Source organism: Pseudorasbora parva, chromosome 24 (assembly GCF_024679245.1).
Source record: "Pseudorasbora parva isolate DD20220531a chromosome 24, ASM2467924v1, whole genome shotgun sequence".
In the NCBI taxonomy this organism is placed as follows: Eukaryota; Metazoa; Chordata; class Actinopteri; order Cypriniformes; family Gobionidae; genus Pseudorasbora; species Pseudorasbora parva.
The window spans coordinates 12477691-12496671 of record NC_090195.1 but is presented as its reverse complement, the minus strand read 5'-3'; the positions used below and the strand labels follow the sequence as shown (position 1 = coordinate 12496671).

General features: G+C 37.4%; 1 protein-coding gene and 2 long non-coding RNA genes across 6 annotated transcripts in view; 2 read left to right on the top strand and 1 right to left on the bottom strand.

The window, feature by feature from the left end:
• phldb2b (pleckstrin homology-like domain, family B, member 2b) overlaps positions 1-16849 on the bottom strand; it is a 59078-nt gene extending 42229 nt beyond the window's left edge. For all 4 annotated transcript variants that reach the window (XM_067434874.1, XM_067434876.1, XM_067434877.1 and 1 more), the window contains exons 1-3: positions 16562-16849; positions 1594-1662; positions 1402-1525 (exon numbers count right to left, since the gene is read on the bottom strand). In XM_067434874.1, coding sequence (XP_067290975.1) covers positions 1402-1525; positions 1594-1662; positions 16562-16585 — 217 coding nt within the window. In that variant the 5' untranslated portion in view covers positions 16586-16849. The remainder of the gene's footprint in view (positions 1-1401; positions 1526-1593; positions 1663-16561) is intronic.
• On the top strand, positions 1059-7381 carry LOC137063628 (uncharacterized). The gene is made up of 3 exons (XR_010901410.1): positions 1059-1168; positions 2128-2241; positions 7111-7381. It is a non-coding gene; the product is annotated as an uncharacterized lncRNA (long non-coding RNA).
• On the top strand, positions 3927-5837 carry LOC137064067 (uncharacterized). Its single transcript, XR_010901480.1, has 3 exons — positions 3927-4007; positions 5203-5290; positions 5386-5837. It is a non-coding gene; the product is annotated as an uncharacterized lncRNA (long non-coding RNA).
• Positions 16850-18981: the final 2132 nt, after the last annotated feature.

Below are 18981 nucleotides of genomic sequence, written 5' to 3'. Positions count from 1 at the left end.
AAACTAGCAGTTTGAACCTGTTTTCAGTAGTTTTCAAGTTTGTGTTTTCAGGCCCCCAAACCGCTGCTGATGTGTAATGAATGTGATGAACGGCCAAAACGCATAAAAAGTGTTCACTTTTTAGTTGAAAATGGTGTAGACTAGAGTAAATGGCGCCTTACATATTTGTCACTGTCACCTCAATATATTAAACAATAACCAATAATATGTTTGTAAAATATTAGACATAATTTATTTATTTTAGTTTTTTTTAGAATACCATCGTAAATATGTATCTTTATTACATTCTCATGAAACAACAGTCAATAAATCGACTCCAACCTAATCTAAATCCTTCAAACCTCCAAACCTCAAGTGCATATTACAGGATTACATATTATGGTGAAAAACTATGAGATCGGAAGAAACATTTACTAATCTTTTGCATTCCCCCAAAAAAGTTTTCTTAGGAAATGCAAAAGTTTCGCGAGTAAATGTGTTTTTTTTTTACTCTCATGCAGGATACACTTGTTTGAGTAAATAATGCCACCTCATTAATTGATATCTGACTATAGTGTATACAGATGCAGATTCTGCACAGTCGCCAGGGGCTAAAAAAATAAAAATTATAAAGTAAATTATGCGTTTTTATATTTTAGTCGAGTCATGTTGCTGGAATGGAGATGTACTTTTCCAATGAATGGTGTGTGTGTTTTTGTTTTACATTTCCACTCTTCTCTGACCTCTGCTGGCTCACACACTCAACCAATGACGCAAATTACCCCATGGAGTTTTACTTAATCACCTCACAGTCTATTACTAGCGGATATGGTCAAATATTTGCTCTTTTTATATCAAAACATAATTAGACTGGCTTAAAATAGCAAGTTTAGATTGGTATTTGTGTGTGTCCAGCACTATGGCGGTACTGTAATACTTGTGACTTTATTACCCAGTCCCATTGGAAGGAAGTCAGCTTGACTCCTTGTCCTCTCTCTATTCTGATAGGTTGCACACTTCATTTCCTGCAGATTGCATTCCGGCGTTTACCATGGTGACCATGATAAGAGGGGCGAGGAATGAGCGGGAGCTTTATGTTTGCAGATGTGTGTCATTAAGACAAGCCTGACACCTGTGCTTATTCAGAGACAGGTGGACATGTCTTCCTGCCTTATTACGTTTCTTTAAGGTAAAGATTAAATAAGACGTACTGGGTTCCTGCTTTGGGAATATTTGCATCAGAAAATCCTAAGTATGCTAACAATAAAAGCCACACGCATCCTTTCATGAAGGCATAGACTAAGGATCTTATTTACAGATCTATTCTTTACAGGCCATTGTTCATGGTTATTTGGGGTTGTGTGTGTGAGAGAGAGGGAGATCAGGAGATAAGTAAAATCAAACAGAGAAAAAAGCACATACCCTCCTTTAGAGGTAGCAGAGTAATGGCCACACTTAGCCTTCCACTTCCCAGGCTGACTAGGTGAGGGGTTGCTGTTTGTACCTTCAGTCCTTTTCCCGTGTCAATCAGGTCCAGTGGTGGACTCTAAAACAGAGTATTAGAGCATTAACAGTTCAGATCTCAAAGAAAAGCTGAACAATTGCTCCACTAACCTTAGGAGAACCAAGGCTCTGATCTGACTCCGGCTCAAGGACACTCGCTGGGCAGTTTGGCTCTCTATCCTGTACCACACAAGGAGAACAAAGGGATGATATTTTTAAACAGACACATACTTGTTGGATAACTGAATATAATCACCAATGGCTTTACAGACTTAAAGGGATAGTCCACCCCAAAATGAAAAAGACAGTTTTGTCATGATCTACTCAACCTCAAGTTGTTCCAAACCTGAATGAGTTTCTTTCTTCTGTTGAACACAAAATATATTTTAAAGAATGATGGTAATCAAACAGTCGATGATGAGCATTGACTTTCATAGTAGGAAAAAAAATACTATGGAAGGCTACGTCAACTGTTTGGTTACATTCTTTACAATATCATATTTTGTGTTCAGCAGAAGAAAGAAATTCATACAGGTTTGGAATCTGGACTTCAGTTTAGTTCTGTGGATTCAGAAGACCTGGAATATAGTGCATTAGTGGTTTTATATATTTATATAATTGTATTTATATTTTTGTCTTTTTTAGAGCTCAAATGTGCATTGCCACCTTTAAATTGAATTTATATGGAAAAGAATCATTTAGAATGTGTTTGCATTCTATGGAAGGAAGAATACAATACAGCTTTGGAAAAGATTAAAGGTGAGTAAATAATGAAAAAATAATCATTTTTGGTTCATCCACTACTTCTCTCTACACAGCAAATTACTGAGGGATAAAAACCTGGTGTTGGGCATCTAGTGATAAAATCTGGTGTTAATTTACAAATATTATATGCTTTATCACTTGTTTAGTGATAGAGCACAGTGTTTCCTTTGGGTGTTAAAGCACACCCTGCGTCCCAATTCGCATACTATCCATCCTAAATAGTATTCGAAAATAGAATTAGTATGTCCCAAATCGTAGTATGTTGAAAAGAGTAGTCCAAAGATTCCCGGATGGTTTACTATTTCCGGTCCAAATTCACAGTATGGATCGATGGGCACTCTAACGGCTGATATTGCCCACAACCCATTGCGAGTTGGACGAGGATTCGATTAGAACTACAAACGCGGATAAAAAGCGTCAAAAAACTACAAACATGGCGGATGTGCGAGTTCGACGGTTAAGTAGAGAAGTTAAGATAAAGGGGTTTGAGTGACCAACTATCAATATTTTACCCGTCAAAAATATATTTATTCAGTGGTGTCCACATTATATTTCACCTGCAGCATTGTGAACTTTTTTAATGACACGTTTGGCCATTAACTTTTAAATGCATCCTTATATTTAAACTGCAAACACATGAGGAGAGTCTCTGACCCACAAAGAACCACACATGGAAGATCAACGAGCGGCTACATTTATCTCCGATACGGTAGGAGATTAAACTGAATGTGGAGGATTTGAACTGTGACGAATCTGACGATGATTGGCAGGGCAGATAAACGGTGACGGGATGCACGTAACTAAGCGACAGAGTCCGTTAAAGATGGCGCAGTAGTATGTCCCGAAGCTTGCATACTTTTCTGCTACACACTCAAAAGTATATACCTTTTCTTCACAAAAAGAGTACATACTTTTAGGACGTAGTATAAGTAGGCGAATTGGGACGCAGCAATAGTGTTTCCTTTGGGTGTTAACAATCAACATCTGCGCATGTGCAGCAGTGTTGCCAAGTCCGCGGTTTTCCCGCGGAATTGGGCTACTTTTAACCACTTGCCGCGGGTTGATTTTTTATTCCGCGGGTTAAAGGTTTAACATATTGCATTATATTTAGCTGAAATGGTTGTGTTGAAATAAATATTTTACTTTAGCCAATTCATATTCCACCAATGATAACAAGGATTCTAGGATGATGACATAAGCAATATCGTATCAGCATAACTGTGCTGATAAGCGCACACTTTGTGAGGTACAGTGGCACTGCTGGGCTTGTTCGCTAATGTGTGTGTGTGTGTGTGTGTGTGTGTGTGTGCTGCGGCGCGCTGCGCGCGCACCGGCTGTTTTCGTTTCCATGGTAACCGAATGCGTGCTCTCCAGGGTTGTTGCTGGTAAATAATAATTTAAAAAATAAATGTCATACACAGAAGAATTTTCTGTAAATTAACATTTAATGAGGAATATATGAGGAATAAAATAGACTGTTTATAATTACTTATACAATTATCTTTTAGTATAAATGGTGTGTAGTGCATAACACTACCATAAAATGTGTATTGGAGTGTTATATTTAGATTTTTTTGGTATTGGGCTAGTTGGATTGGCCATTGGGCTACTTTTGGGCTATTTTTGATTGGCCATTGGGCTGGTTTTGTTGCGAAAACCTGGCAACCCTGATGTGCAGAGCATTTTAAATTTCCCAGCTCATCCTTCGGTCTCTCCATCTTTATGGATTTCCCTGCACACACAACGGTTACAAGGACAAGGTATAGTATAGTATTATTATCTTATCAACTTGTGATTTATTAATGAGCTTGTATAATGAGTAACGTAGCCGATGTGGTTGACTTAACTCTGTTAGCGTTTTTTTTTTTTTTTTTACCTCAGTTTAAATTTAGCGCGCTTTTGATCCGCCATTCAGTTTAACATAACTGAATAACCCCCACTAACACACCAAATTCGTTAATGGAGGACGAGATTTACGTAAGTGACTTAATTTCGTTGTACTAATTTTGTAATAATGTAGCAGCATTAACATTATGTGTCATTTTTTAACTCACTGGACTTGGATAGTTATTTCTTCTCATTTGGCATAACGTTAAGTATCTTTAGGGCTTCCAACCTTTATAAGACCGTTTATATCTTTCACCCCGTAACTACGAGTTAATTCTGGTGTTTTGAAATGTCATTCAAATGAGAAAGCAGACGTTAATCGAATGAATTAATTGCTCTTAATTTTTTGTTTCTTGTGTGACGCCGGGGCTCGATCCCTTGCCGAGCACCCACGGATAGCACGGTCCATCATTGTCGGTGCTGCGCATACTGATCGGCCTGCAACATTTTGCGAGTGAAATGCTCTGTGTGTTCTAGCAATCTTCTCGTGGTACTTTGATAACATACGCCGACCATTCTGTACAGCGCTCCAAAATGTCGAAAACATGTCGTAGGACACGCTTTTCTTCATGAACTGCTTCAGTCAATATATAGAAACTCAAGATCGAGTACGAGTGTGCAATGTCGTGGAATGTATGATACGCTGTTTTTTGCGTGCATATGAGACGCAATTTATGGCGTATTATACATACGAACCCCCCACCCCACTACCCTAAACCTACCCAAGAGAGCGTATCATATGCACGCCGAAATGAGTTTTGGCGTATACATTCCACGACATTGCACACTCGTACTATTTGACATTTTTCGTCTTATTTTGTATTAGTTGAGCAGACATGCATTAGTGCCCTTCCATGCGCGATTTTTTCTGTACTAGCCTTTTCTAGTTGTAGCATTGTAAATCTGTAACAGTAGTGCTTATGTTTTGAATATAACGTTTTCTTGCTGTGTTGGTATAAAAATAACCTGAAGTAAAACACAAAGTGACCTGATAATTTTGAGTCTTTTTTTTTTTTGCTTTCTGCTTTGGAGGATTTTTGTTTCATGGAATATTGTTTATTATTGCAGAAGGAAACCACTTAAGGCCACAATCTATGTATGCCCTTGGCATTTTTACTCTACAAACCTAAACAATCCTGAAAGGAAGACAGGCTATGTAAGTATCTCTGCTTGTTGATTGAAGATGTTTGAAACTTTTTATCTTAGATTTTTTTAATGTGCTTGTTTTAACCAAATTTGTCTCTTTAACAGGAACGATATGTGTTTGGATCATTTTGAGGAGCGATATCAACGCCAAGATCGTGGGATCGATTAATTGGGAAAGCAAGAACTGATAAAATGTAAAAATGCGTACATTGAATGCAATGTAAGTCGCTTTGGATAAAATTATCTGCCAAATGTAAATGTATTAATTTATAAAGGAATAGTATTTTTTATCAGAATGAATTACAAACCAGACAGTTTTTTAACATTAAGGTTGATTTAATATATACAATGTTGAATTTTTGTATTTTCAATTAAAACATTACTTTTAAGATATTATAGCATTGGAGTATAACAAGAAATTGTTTTATTCAATTGTATGTGTGACAACAATGGCTTTACTGTAGCGATTCCCGGCGAAAGCAAAACTGACAAAAATGTTTTTTTTTTTAATTAAAAATGGTATTGAATGCAGTGTAAGTCGCATTGGATAAAAGTGTCTGCCAAATACATAAATGTAATGGAATTGATATATTACAATTTCAATAAATATTCAAATAAATTTGTAGTCACTTGATTTTTTGGGGAAAAAATAAAATAATATATATAAATTGTTTTAAATTTCATTCACAGTGCCATTTTAGTATTTAAGTATTTACATTAAATACACTGGGTGTGTGAGATTAATCACCATAAAGTGTTAAATGTACACTTATGAGTAATACATTTCTCAACACCTTGAGTGACTAAAAAGAAACACTAACACAGTGTTTGTATAACGAACACTTTCGTCAGTGTTGTTTTAACACTAGCAAAGACGGACCTGTATGTTCACCCGGAAAGTGATAATTTTAACACCCGTGGTGATAAATCTCCCAACATGTTTTTTGCTGTATATGTTTACAGGATTCTACTTTAATACTATGGTGGTTTAGATAATGTGCAGCCTACATTAACAAATAATTGCTGGCTATCTTTCAGTTCTATTTTAAACACCAATGAGTGTATCCAGGTATGGAAAAACCTATTATGTTTAATGGCTGGAGTGCAAGATAGATACCACATAGACACTCACAAACAGCCCCTGAGGGCCATAAACATCAGTGAACATACTCACACTCTCTAATTCAGCCACCACACGTAACTTAGGTTGGAATGTGTGTGAACACAATTCCAAAGGGGCAAAAAAGAGAGTGGGAGGAAAAGGCAGGAATGTTCCATGTCTACTATTTCCCACGAGTCATTGGGAGTGTTTGGCATACCATGCCACTGGAGATGTAGCCCTTGCCTTGGTGCCGACACCAATAGAGTTGCAGTTACCATAGAAATACAATACAGTACATTGCAGCTAACCCTACTAACCCACACAGACACATGTCTACAGATGCCCAAAAAGTATATGGACACTTAAGATACACTTAATGTAATAATTTCAATGCATTAAAAACAAAATGAAGACTTCCAATGCGAAAGCCTCTAAAAGCCACCTTGGTCAAAAAGTAGACAACAATACTGAGTAAATGCTCTCTGCACATAGTATACGTTCATCAAATACTTTCTCTTCAAACCCGCTAAATCCCAGCCTCAGCTTATTCAGAAGTGCCGGTATTGTGTATAAACCATATACATGACAAAAATGCTAATTTTAAAGAAAAACATCAGATGGACTTAGAGGCGTTTGCATCTAAAGTCTTCAAATATCAAACCAAATGGTTGCAGATGCCAAATGCTGCTAAACTGCATTATGAATCTTTTTTTTTTTTTTTTTTTCAGACCTGGAAACAACCATCTTGCCATACTCTTTTCCCACTCAGCCTGAGAGGAACATCTGATCATTACTGCCTCATGCTGTTCCCGTTTCCTCAAATACAAAACTAACTTCCTGAATGAGGTCACTGCTGTTTAAACACCCTAATTTCCAATCCACATGCCAGGGTCCAATCAGATTGCACCCACAACCACGCTTCTAGTACTTAAGTTTATCATTATGTTAGAAATACTGTTTCGCTAGTAAGTTTACACACCCCTTGCAGAATGTTTTTTTTTAAACTCGATCATAAAATTGCATACATTTTTTTATTTAGCCCACTAATAAAGCTATTTCATAAAACAGAAATTTACATTTGCCTCAATAAAGTATTTAACGAACAAAAACATGCAAGGAATAAAAAATTTGTACAACTTTTTTAGGCCTGCGTAGGTATAGTATACTATACTGTTCAAAGCTAGGGGGCGGTAAGATTTTTATATTGTTTTTGAAAGGAGTCTCTTAAACTTAACCTTGCATTTATTTTATATCTTGATATCTGCATTTATCTTTCGGTCTCAGTATTTCAACATGTTGTAATTTCATCAGACATCTTCAGTGTCTTAATCTTTCAGAAATACTTCTATTATGCTGATTTGGTGCACAAGAAACATTTCTTATCATTATCAATGTTGAAAACATGTGCTTCTTATTGTCTTTGTGGAAATCATAACATTTTTTTCATGATTCAACAGCATTTATTTGAAGTAGAAATATTTTGTAACATAAACATCTTTACCGTCATAATCCTTGCTGTATAAAAGATCAGTATTAATTCTTTTACAGTAGTAAATGGCAGTGTATGTATGTACAAACTCGATTAGAAAAAAAGTTGGGACACTACAAATTGTGAATAAAAACAGAATGTAATGATGTGGAAGTTTCAAATTGCAATATTTTATTCAGAAAACAACATAGATGACATATCAACTGTTTAAACTTAGAAAATGTATCATTTTAGGGAAAGATAAGTTAACTTTAAATTTCATGGCATCAACACATCTCAAAAAAGTTGGGACAAGGCCATGTTTTACCACTGTGTGGCATCCCCTCTTCTTTTTAACAGTCTGCAAACGTCTGGGGACTGAGGAGACAAGTTGCTCAAGTTTAGGAATAGGAATGTTGTCCTATTGTTGTCTAATACAGGCTTCTAGTTGCTCAATGGTCTTTGTCACATCTTTCTCTTTATCTTTATAACATTATAACCAAATGTTTTCTATGGGTGAAAGATCTGGACTGCAGGCTGACTATTTCAGTTCCTGCATCCTTCTTCTACACAGCCATGATGTTGTAATTGATGCATCATGTGGTCTGTTGGCAAATACAATGTCTTCCATGAAGCATATGTTGTTCTAGAACTTGAATATACCTTTCAGCATTGATGGCACACCCACTCATGCAACCCCATACAATCTGAAATGCAGGCTTCTGAGCTGAGTGCTGTTAACAACTTGGGTTGTCCTTGTCTTCTTTTAGGCCAGATGACATGGTGTCCCAGTTTTCCAAAAAGAGCTTCAAATTTTGATTCGTTTGACCACAGAACAGTTTTCCACTTTACCACAGTCCATTTTAAATGAGCCTTGGCCCAGAGAAAACACCAGCAATTCTGGATCCTGATATGGCTTCTTTTTTGACCTATAGAGTTTTAGCCGGCAACGATGAATGGCATGGTTGATTATGTTCACCGACAATGCTATCTGGAAGTATTCCTGAGCCCATGTTGTGATTTCCATTACAGTAGCATTCCTGTATGTGATGCAGTGCCGTCTAAGGGCCCGAAGATTATGGGCATCCAGTATGGTTTTCCGGCCTTGACCCTTACGCACAGAGATTGTTCCAGATTCTCTAAATCTTTGGATGGTAGATGATGATAACTTCAAGCTCTTTGCAATTTTTCTCTGAGAAACTCCTTTCTGATATTGCTCCACTATTTTTCGCCGCAGCATTGGGGGAATTGGTGATCCTCTGCCCATCTTGACATCTGCGAGACACTGCCACTTTGAGGGGCTCTTTTTATACCCAATCATGTTGCCAATTGACCTAATAAGTTGCAAATTGGTCCTCCAGCTGTTCCTTATATTTACATTTAACTTTTCCTGCCTCTTTTTGCTACCTGTCCCAACTTTTTTGGAATGTATAGCTCACATGAAATCCAAAATGAGACAATATTTGGCATGACATTTTAACATTTGATATGTTATATAATCTATTGTGAATAAAAAATGATTTAATGAGATCTGTAAATTATTGCATTCCTTTTTTATTCACAATTTGTACTGTGTCCCAACTTTTTTGGAATCAGGTTTGTAGATAAGGTTATTTTATACTATAAACTCTCTTGATTTAAATTAAACAGAAATTGAATATTACTATATTCGAAAAAAGGTCAACTTCAAGTTATTTAAGTCCTTTAAGAACTTTAAGACCCTAAGTTCAAGTTTAGTCACATCCCAAGTGGGCACTTGACAATAACATGACCTACTTCCTAGCTCAACAATAACTGCACATGAACCATAAACCCCTTCCTCAACTTTCTTTCCAGACAGGTAGACAGGCATGTTCTTGCAGGAATGTCCCAATGTTTTGCTTTTGAGAGCTACTTAGGTATGTCACCCCAGGATGAAAATACCAGCTACATTCCTCTCTAGCACCTCTCCATCCAATCAGCTCTTGGGATTATAGATGTGGGCAGCTGTGGGGCGATAAGGCCAGGTTTTCTGTTTACACACTGGCGGATCTTTGTTAGGGTGACCCTGACTATGCCTTTTATCATCAAGACTTCTTGATGCAGGTAAAAGCTGCAATGTTCAGGCATGTTCAGACATCTGCAGCAAACAAAGAAGCCAGATCTTTCATAAAGACTGCGGTGGGTTATTAACACACAGGAAAGAAATGAAAACGGGGAAGGAAAAGAGGGAGAGTGTTAATTTGAAAACAACATTTGTTTTATGAGCCACAGGATGAAAGATAAGACTGTGGAGAGTGTTACAAGTGTTACAAGACCACTGAGACATCAGATCTATGCTATGATGAAGAAATAGAGAGCAGGCAAGGCCAAAATTTGACACAAAGGACTTTTTGAGTCCATTTGCTTTACGCAAGACATGATGTGGGAAGACATTCCTGAAGGCTCCATCGGCTCAGCTGTAACGCACATGGGATGATCAAAGAGGGATCACGCTTTTTCAAAGTCTCACCCAGAGCTGCAGGATGGGTGGTGACAGCCACACACAAGTTTAGCGTTTCGGCGGACGGGTGGGAGATTTAAAAAGGGAAACGGTCTGTCAACCTCCCCCTGTTTTCATTCCTTTCCCTCATTAGATCTGACAAGAACTCGGGCAGAAACACGGTCGCTTTCCAGGTCATTTCCAAATACATTTGACGGTCTTGGTTGTGATAGCTGATGGTTGTTAATCTTTTTGCTCTGTAGGGGCCGTATGTCCTGAATGGAATACTATTTACTCTGCCACAGTTATTTGTTGACATTGATGGTTCCGTGAAGAACCTTTAACATCCATGGATCCTTTCCATTGCACTAAAGGTTCTTCAGATTCCTAAATTGTTCTTCACCCTATAAAAAAGTGCTTCTTTGAGAGCTATTCACTGAAATGCTCTTTGGAGAACCCGGAATGGTTCTTCTTTGTCACCGCTATTCAAAATTCCATATTGCTGGCATTATAAAATAGATAGATCCGGTCCCTGATTCTGATTGGTTGAGCTGTGTTTGAAGCCGCTGTAAATTAATTTCCAAACATACATCTGTGACCTCATTAAAATAACTATTTCAGGGACTAGCCCTTTTATAAAAGCAATAAGCCCGTGAAATTAGAAATAGCTAAGGGGGTTTTAGGCACTCCTCTCCACGTTATGCCTAACAACTCCCTTTAGCTGTTCTAAATTAACTGTAAACCATGGATTCTTGAGGCTTATTGCTTTAATAAAAGTTTCAAACATTAGCATGTTATTTTGATATCACATGACCTTATCACATGACAATGGGGTTCAGTTATAAAATGGCTTCATCTTTGGGAGTCCAATCCAACAAAAAAAAGTCAGAAAATAAATGTTAATAGATTGTGTCTGAAATGATTTGTAGTTCATTTATCACTGTACTCTTAAAATAAAGGTTCCAAAAGGAGATTTATGCAGTGATGCATTAGAAAACCCAACAGAAGAAGAGTTAGAAGAGTTGTCTTCACAGCAAACATGAAAATGGTTCATGAACAAATTACTCTTATGGACCTGTATTTTTGTGAATTGAAAATGTACATTACGCCCAGTCAGGGATGCAAAAGGGCTGAACATTTCTGGTAAATTTACAGAAAATTTCCAAAAGTTTCCAAAAATTCCAGAAAGTTTCAGGAAACCTTTGCAACCCTACGTCCAATGTAGCCTAAGTAGCGAACAAATGACTCTGATGAGCCGGCTAGTGAATGAAACTAGTGTGGTCGGATTCCTGAACAAATGACTCCTGCAAGCCTGTTCATTTAAATCAGCACTAGGTAACTTTTCAACCTTCATAATATATTTTCAAGACTCTTGTGATGATACATCGACTTTCAATAGGTTGAATGACACGTCTGCCATAGCTTGATGGGGTCTGTATCGTTTTTAATCGTACTTTTAAACTTCGGGTTTTGGGTAGTAACCCGAGAACAAAAAGAACTACAAAATTCGACAGCTTTACGGCATATATGTCACTTCCACCAACACCCACACTTAAATTCGGACGTGCGAGTCCAACTTTGTTCGTCGGATAATATAGTCATTTCCGAAGCAGCACAGACAAATAAGAAAGAAAAGGTTTTGTTGGAGGAAAGCAATAAGAGGAAACGAAAAAGTGATGGGATTAAAGGCAGGACGAGGATCAACATGTGACCAGCGTTTGCTCGTTGGCGTGAGCTGAAGGAGGCGTGCCCGACCGATGCTGTCCTGCTTGTTATGGTGAGCTACCACTCAAACATTGAACTGAAGTATCATATAGATTCTGTGAAACGGTAACCAATAGACTACTATAATGACGCTGGCTTGTAAACGTGAGCATTGCGATTATTTGGCGTTTGAAAAAAATAAAACCCATAAAATTATATTCATATGACATGCTGAAACATGCCACTGACTGTACCTGGGATGAAGACATTTCACACGTGCCGCCAGAAGAACACCTGCATGTGAACTCCTCCTGCAGTGTTCAGGGGAACTGTTAGTGCTGCAACAACCCGCGGGGCCGCTTTTATGAAGTTATCTAGCCCGCCCCGCATCACTGTATATATTTTTACAACCCGCTCCGCACCCGCGACCATTAAATAGACATACGGGGTTCGTGGGTTATGAGATGACCCACTCATCACTAGTTCAGGGCTATCAGGGTTGTCATGTCAACAAATGCACGCGCGATGGCATCCCCTGTTGTAGGATGACCGAGCTTACGACAGTAGTTGAGGACATTATTTTTTCCCAACTGTAGGGGGACCCCGAGAGCAAAAGTTACCAAGTGCTGCTTTAATAAATTGTTCAAAAAGTAGTAGTACATTTTTAGATTCAATCTGAAGGTTATTCGCTGAACCCATTAGAGCGGTTTACTGAATTAACGTCTAAAGTTATGATTATAACTTTTGCAGAAATAAAATGAAGGGACATTCATATATATTCATTCTGAACATAGCCTTAGATACAAGAAACAGCATGAATGCAGGCTTTGTGCTGGCTCTGAATTTATAGTGTCATGTTAAAGAGATGGCATGACATGCTTACCTTTCTATCAGGGGTCATTATCTTTTAATTAAAGGTTACACACATCATTAACAATATCAGCATAGAAAGCTCATCTGATCTCTCAAAGGTGACAAAGCAGTGCTGCTTATTTAGTCCAGTCTGTCATATGTGACAATGATCTCATTGTGCCTGGACCTCTTAATATGGGATTCCCTTCATGGCATGCAGCTCATTAACCAAGGGTTGAAGCAGCCCCCTTGCTTCCCCTGGACACACTCAATGATGCAAGATCTTTTAGGTAGACAAACCACTCTCTGTTCTGAGTTTCCTCCCCTTCTAGTCTTTCACTGACTATCAGGCCACTGAAAACCATTATGTTGCATAAGGAGGGTGACATTAATGGTGCTATGTTTAAAAATAACAATAGTTAGCTATAAAGACTGTAATTACGACAGCAGTTTGGAACAGTTTGTGGCGAGAGGGCGAACGTGACTCACAGACATTTTGTTTTTTAATGAACGACTTGAGGAACTGAATAAAAGATTTGCCTGCACCATTATAATGCAAGATTTTGAAAATTGTCTGAAAAAACATATTAAGACCTTTTAAGTCATTAGCCCCGAATTCCAAAGTTAACAAATGAAAGAGCGTGGAATGTTGTTACAGCTGCAGGGATAAGAACCGTAAAGGAAATCCACATTAGGTAGCAAGACCTTACGTAATATTATTATAACAGTTCCTCTCAAGCATAGATTTCTTTAAAGAAGATTTTACCATGAAGAGCTTTTTACATGTAAAGCCACCTTAATAGGTAACTTTACACTGTGTGATTGTATGTTTTTTCTGTTTATTTGATGAAAATGTTGGCTGCTTCTACATATTGGAATTTATTGAAATTAAAGTTCTATTTTTGTTTCAAAACTATTTACTTGATGCTAGATTACAAAGTTATCCACCATTTATTCTATAAATACAAATTTTCAATTCATGCAGTGATTAAGTTTAAAATGGAATTTAAAAACAATCTAAATGCTCAAAATACTTAATTGGTTTGAGTAGGACAAACGTAAACAAATTAGTTCAGTTAAATTAACTGTTATGAGTAGAAATCGTTTGAATTGTATGATGAACTAATTTCCTTTAAGTTAGACTAACTTAAGTTTAACTGAAACTGGACTTTTTTATTTCCCAGCATTGTTTGCCAATGGCACTCGAAAAGGAGAGTAAATGCTAAAATTACGTGTTATATACAGGTTTTTTAGGTTGTTTTTTTACGCCAGATTAATAAGGGAGATTTAATATAGTGATTGTTTTGTTATGCTAATGTAGAGTTTCTGTTAATGTGGAATTTGGAGCTTTGCCATCATGGTGACAAGGGGCTTTGAGAGCCTTGTTACATGTTTTAAGGTGCTGTACTCATTTAGTAACTGTTACACACTGTGCAACTTAGCAAATTTGTAAGTTGGCATTTTCTCATGTATTTTTTGTTTGTTTGTATTTCCGACAACTTATTAGGGTTTGCAGTGAAGTAAATAACATTTGATTTGCAACTTGAAACAAAAAAGTTAATTAATTAAATATTCTATGTTAATTCCTATCAAAATGTATGCGTTAGCTCACTCAGTACTTCAATTTAGGAGCAATGAGTACTGCAAACTCAAAACTAGATATTTCTGCTTACTGGGAACATCATAACTAAAATAACTATATGTACCTGATGACAGACAGAAAAGATAGCCTATCAATATTTCCTCTTATTTGAAAATTTCAAATATCTGCCAAAAGTTATTGATAACAAGTGAAACAATCTGATCCAAATAATGATTTTCCAGAACTCTCTTTGGTGACTTAAAGGGGCTGTCCTAATTACCTCAATTTTTTGTGTGTGTTAGATTTACAGTGTGCAGCCCTAAATATAAATATTAAAATGTATAGGGATGTGTATTCCTAGTTGCATATAAGAGTTTTTTCCCCCACATCATTACTTAATAGGTTTTACATTTGGATATGTGTTTAGACATCAAATAATTCATCAACCATTTAGCCTTTTCTAATCATGACCACATTTGTTGTGTTCATAAAGCAATTGCCGTAAAGGTAACCAAGTTTTGTACCATTATGATGAAGTAAAACAATTGACAATTCAAAACATACAAATTTTCATTAAAAAAAAAAATGTATTTAAAGGAATCTATGGTTTCATAAATAACCTGTAGCCTCCATAGGGATTTCCACTGTAAAAAAGTTCATTTGATCTTAATCTAAACAGAAATTATGTTTTAAGAATTGTTCAGAAAAGTTATTGAGGAATATCTGAAGTGGTTCTTCTGTATTGTATGAAAACCTTGTTTGAAACCAAGAATATTCAAAGTGATTCACCTGACTCTCTGCAAGCAGAGACTCTCTTTTTCTCTTGTCGCAACTGATAGACAGAATTATCACTAAGCACATGCAATTACTGCCTTTGAAACATCTGCACTATACACTCAACAATGATTTCACACCTGTCCACCAGTGAGGGCTCTGTGAGTCAGCTGGAACACACCTGAGCCAATTGTTAAAGTGTTGAGTGACAGGTCCAATGTTTTCACAACCATAGCCTCTGGTTCACTTACAGCATCACTTTCTGTGTCTGTCTGCACGTTTAAATCTTTTCATCCTCTCGCAGTGACTCATGGAATAATTGCTGCTCTTGCATGTAACTCATAACAATTGTATGCTGAATGTCATAGACCATGTTTTTACAACCATAACATCTGGTTTGAGGGTTCTAACGCTATTGTAATATAATACACTCAGTATATGAGTCATTTAAGTTGAGAAAAAAAAGCATGCACAAAAACAACTATAAACCGTCATTTGTTTGTTTAGTTCATTTTTATTTCAGAGACAATAAAATATTCCCTCATGGCACAAGTTATTTCCCTGTTGTTTTTGTGCATGTTTTTTTCTTCTTCTCAGGTTGTCTCAAAAGTGGGCTATCATTGTCTCTGGTGTTTAATGTTTATATGATGCCAATCTCTCAGTTCAGAGTCACGATTCAGTGCCCATGATGAATTCAACAGACAAAACACATGCCAATGGATTGTGCCAAGAGTCAATAGATTAGGTTAAATAGAGACTGTGGGCAAAATAAACATTATCAGTCATATTTAGTGGTTTATTTAAACATTAGGCAAGCAAACAGTGATTCTTAAGATAGAGGGACATTTATATATATTAGTACAGTTTACTTTTTTTATAGAGATGACTGACTCACAATACTGCTGTCATCACACCAACCCATTTTTTCTGACAAAGTTTTTTAAGGTTTAGGGTGGAAATGAAAGTGATAGAATAGATCATAAGTGAACACATCACAGCAGAGAGACTTTTTTAAATTCATGATATATGAAAATACAATATAAAACGTGCAATTGTTTCCTCAAACAGCTGTTTTGCTTGATTTAACACAACAATTTATTTATCTGGTATTATAGCCTACATTTTTAGATGTTAGCATTTTTAGATTACCAGTTTTTCAGTGTATAGTTTTCGTCATTACCGAACCAATCTTCTCATATTTTAAGTAAATGTCCCTATTAAGACAGAGACAGTGTGCGCATATTTGGAGTAATTCAACTTAACAATTAATAAATAAATGGCAGCTTCTATTAAATAAAGGTTTGCTTCAAGGTTTGTGTAAGTGATAAAAAGTCTCACCATTGCCGAAACGATGTCTGTCATCTTGAATGGCAACTCCAAAGACTGTAGGTGCGCAGCGCTCTTCCCCAAATATCCTGTGCGCTTCCAAATGACAAACAGCCTATTCAATATATCCCCTTCTTCGAAAACTCAAAATCTCCGCCGAAAGTTATTGATAAGTGAAACAATCTGATCCAAATAATTAATTTCCAAAGAAATCAAACAAGTCCTTGCTCTTTGGTGACTTAAAGGCGCTGTCCTGTCGCTCTTGGCCAGCGGCGACTCCGCTGTGCTGTGGAATGCTCAACAGCTGGAACAGAGCCGTACGCTGATGTGCGCGTGCGCATTGGAGCCCCCGGCGCGTGCAGTGCAGCCTGTTTGCTGACAACCATAGACATCATATATGATGTCTAGGGCTGACAACATTCACCTGCCATTAAAAAGCAACAGTTTGAAATTATTCCATGATTAATATATTATATTCTTAACACAAATATAGCCTACACAATTTCATGTTATCTGTTAAATGTATTAATACGTTAAAGCCAAAATATGTGACATTTTTAGATCAAAATATCCCCAAAACACTAGAACACTGTATATTGTTGTATTTTGTACTTACATTATCCCAAATGTTTCCAAAAATGTTTCAATCCAGAGAAATAAGCCATTTTACATGCATTTTACCGATACAGGCCGTGTCCGTGTGTCGCCTATGAGATCATACACGCTCGTTTTCCGGTTTTATTTTGTAGAAACCACGGAAACACCAGAGACGCTTTAATATTATGGCCCGGTTTCACAGGCAGGGCAGACAAATTTTAGGATTAGGCCTAGTTCAATTAGGATGTTTAATTCACTTTTAGCCTATAATAGCTGCTCTAGAAAAAAATAAAAATAAATTCATGGTGTGCGTCTTGAGATAAAACAATGCCACTGACATATTTTACAATAAGTCTGTTACATTCATCAACAAATTCATCAACGAATTCTTGTTATATAGCTCACCACATTTAGTCTTATTGTTTAAGGGGGGGGGGGGGGGGGGAAGAATGCTGTTTCATGCATACTGAGCTTTTTACACTGTTAAAGACTTGGATTCCCATCCTAAACATAGATAAAGTTTCAAAAACTAATGTTGGACGTTTGATGGAGTATTTCTGTGTTAAAAATACCCCTTCCGGTTTCTCACAAGTTTCGGAGAGTTTTTTTCGAGTATGGCTCGGGCGGGACGTTAGTAAGAGCAGAAGGTCCTTGTATGGGCCGTACGGGCTCTTCTCCCGGTAGGGTGCGCGCAATACCTTCCGACCCCACAAGAAACAGTTACCGTCCGAATAGCTTCAGCCAACTCCTTCATCACAAACCCCAGCAAAGACTGTTATTGCTCGGGGCTTTAACTTCTGGATATTCGGCAGCGGTGCCACAATGCAATGAATGGTTTCGTTCACATCTTTCACCTCCGCCATTACTGAACTACATCTCAAACTAGCGCTCGACATCAACGTCATCGTTCTCAGCCACTCCCTCTGTTCGCTGATTGGACCAGTAAAAATTTGTTCGGAGAAAACCTAAGACTACACAGCAGTCCCAGACGGAGTACTGAAGGAAAATGAAAATTGAGCGGAAGTACGTAGGAGGGCATAGCCAGGCTAGGTACAGCCCATATTTCTTTTATAAATATAATAAAACTAAAGACTTTTCGGAGATATGAAGGATGCAATACTCTATAGGTACTCAAGATTGACATGAGGTTGACTGAAACTGAGTGTTTCACCTCCCGTTTAAATAAAATGTTCTTGATTTATGCAAGAACCATGTTTTCCCATGCCTCACTTCATTGTGCAACGAGTGTCTCATAGTAGCCGCTGAGCGAACACACAGAAGCATTATAACATAACTTTCAATACACTCAAATATGCATCTAATATGATAAAATGTGCTATACCCACATACGCAATAGCGGAAGCGGAAGCGGAAGCGGTCGTCTGCAGCATAACACGAAATGAAGGCATCATCAAGCTGCCTTTGTTTTAAATAAGCAACCTAGCGGTGAAAAATTACATATTGTGGCTTTAACACATGCTACCAACCCCAACACCTGCCCTCTGACCATGATTTAGTAGGCTACTAACTACACACACACACACACACACACACACACACACACACACACACACACACACACACACACACACACACACACACACACACACACACACACACACACACACACACACACACACACACACACACACACACACACACACACACACACACACATGTGGTTTACACGGACTCTCCATAGACATAATAGTATTATATCCTTTTACACTAATACCCCTAAACCATGGAGATGGTTTCTGCATTTTTTTATTAAAAAAACTTTGTGTACATTTTAATACACATTATCACACACACACAGATGTTGTGTTTCCATG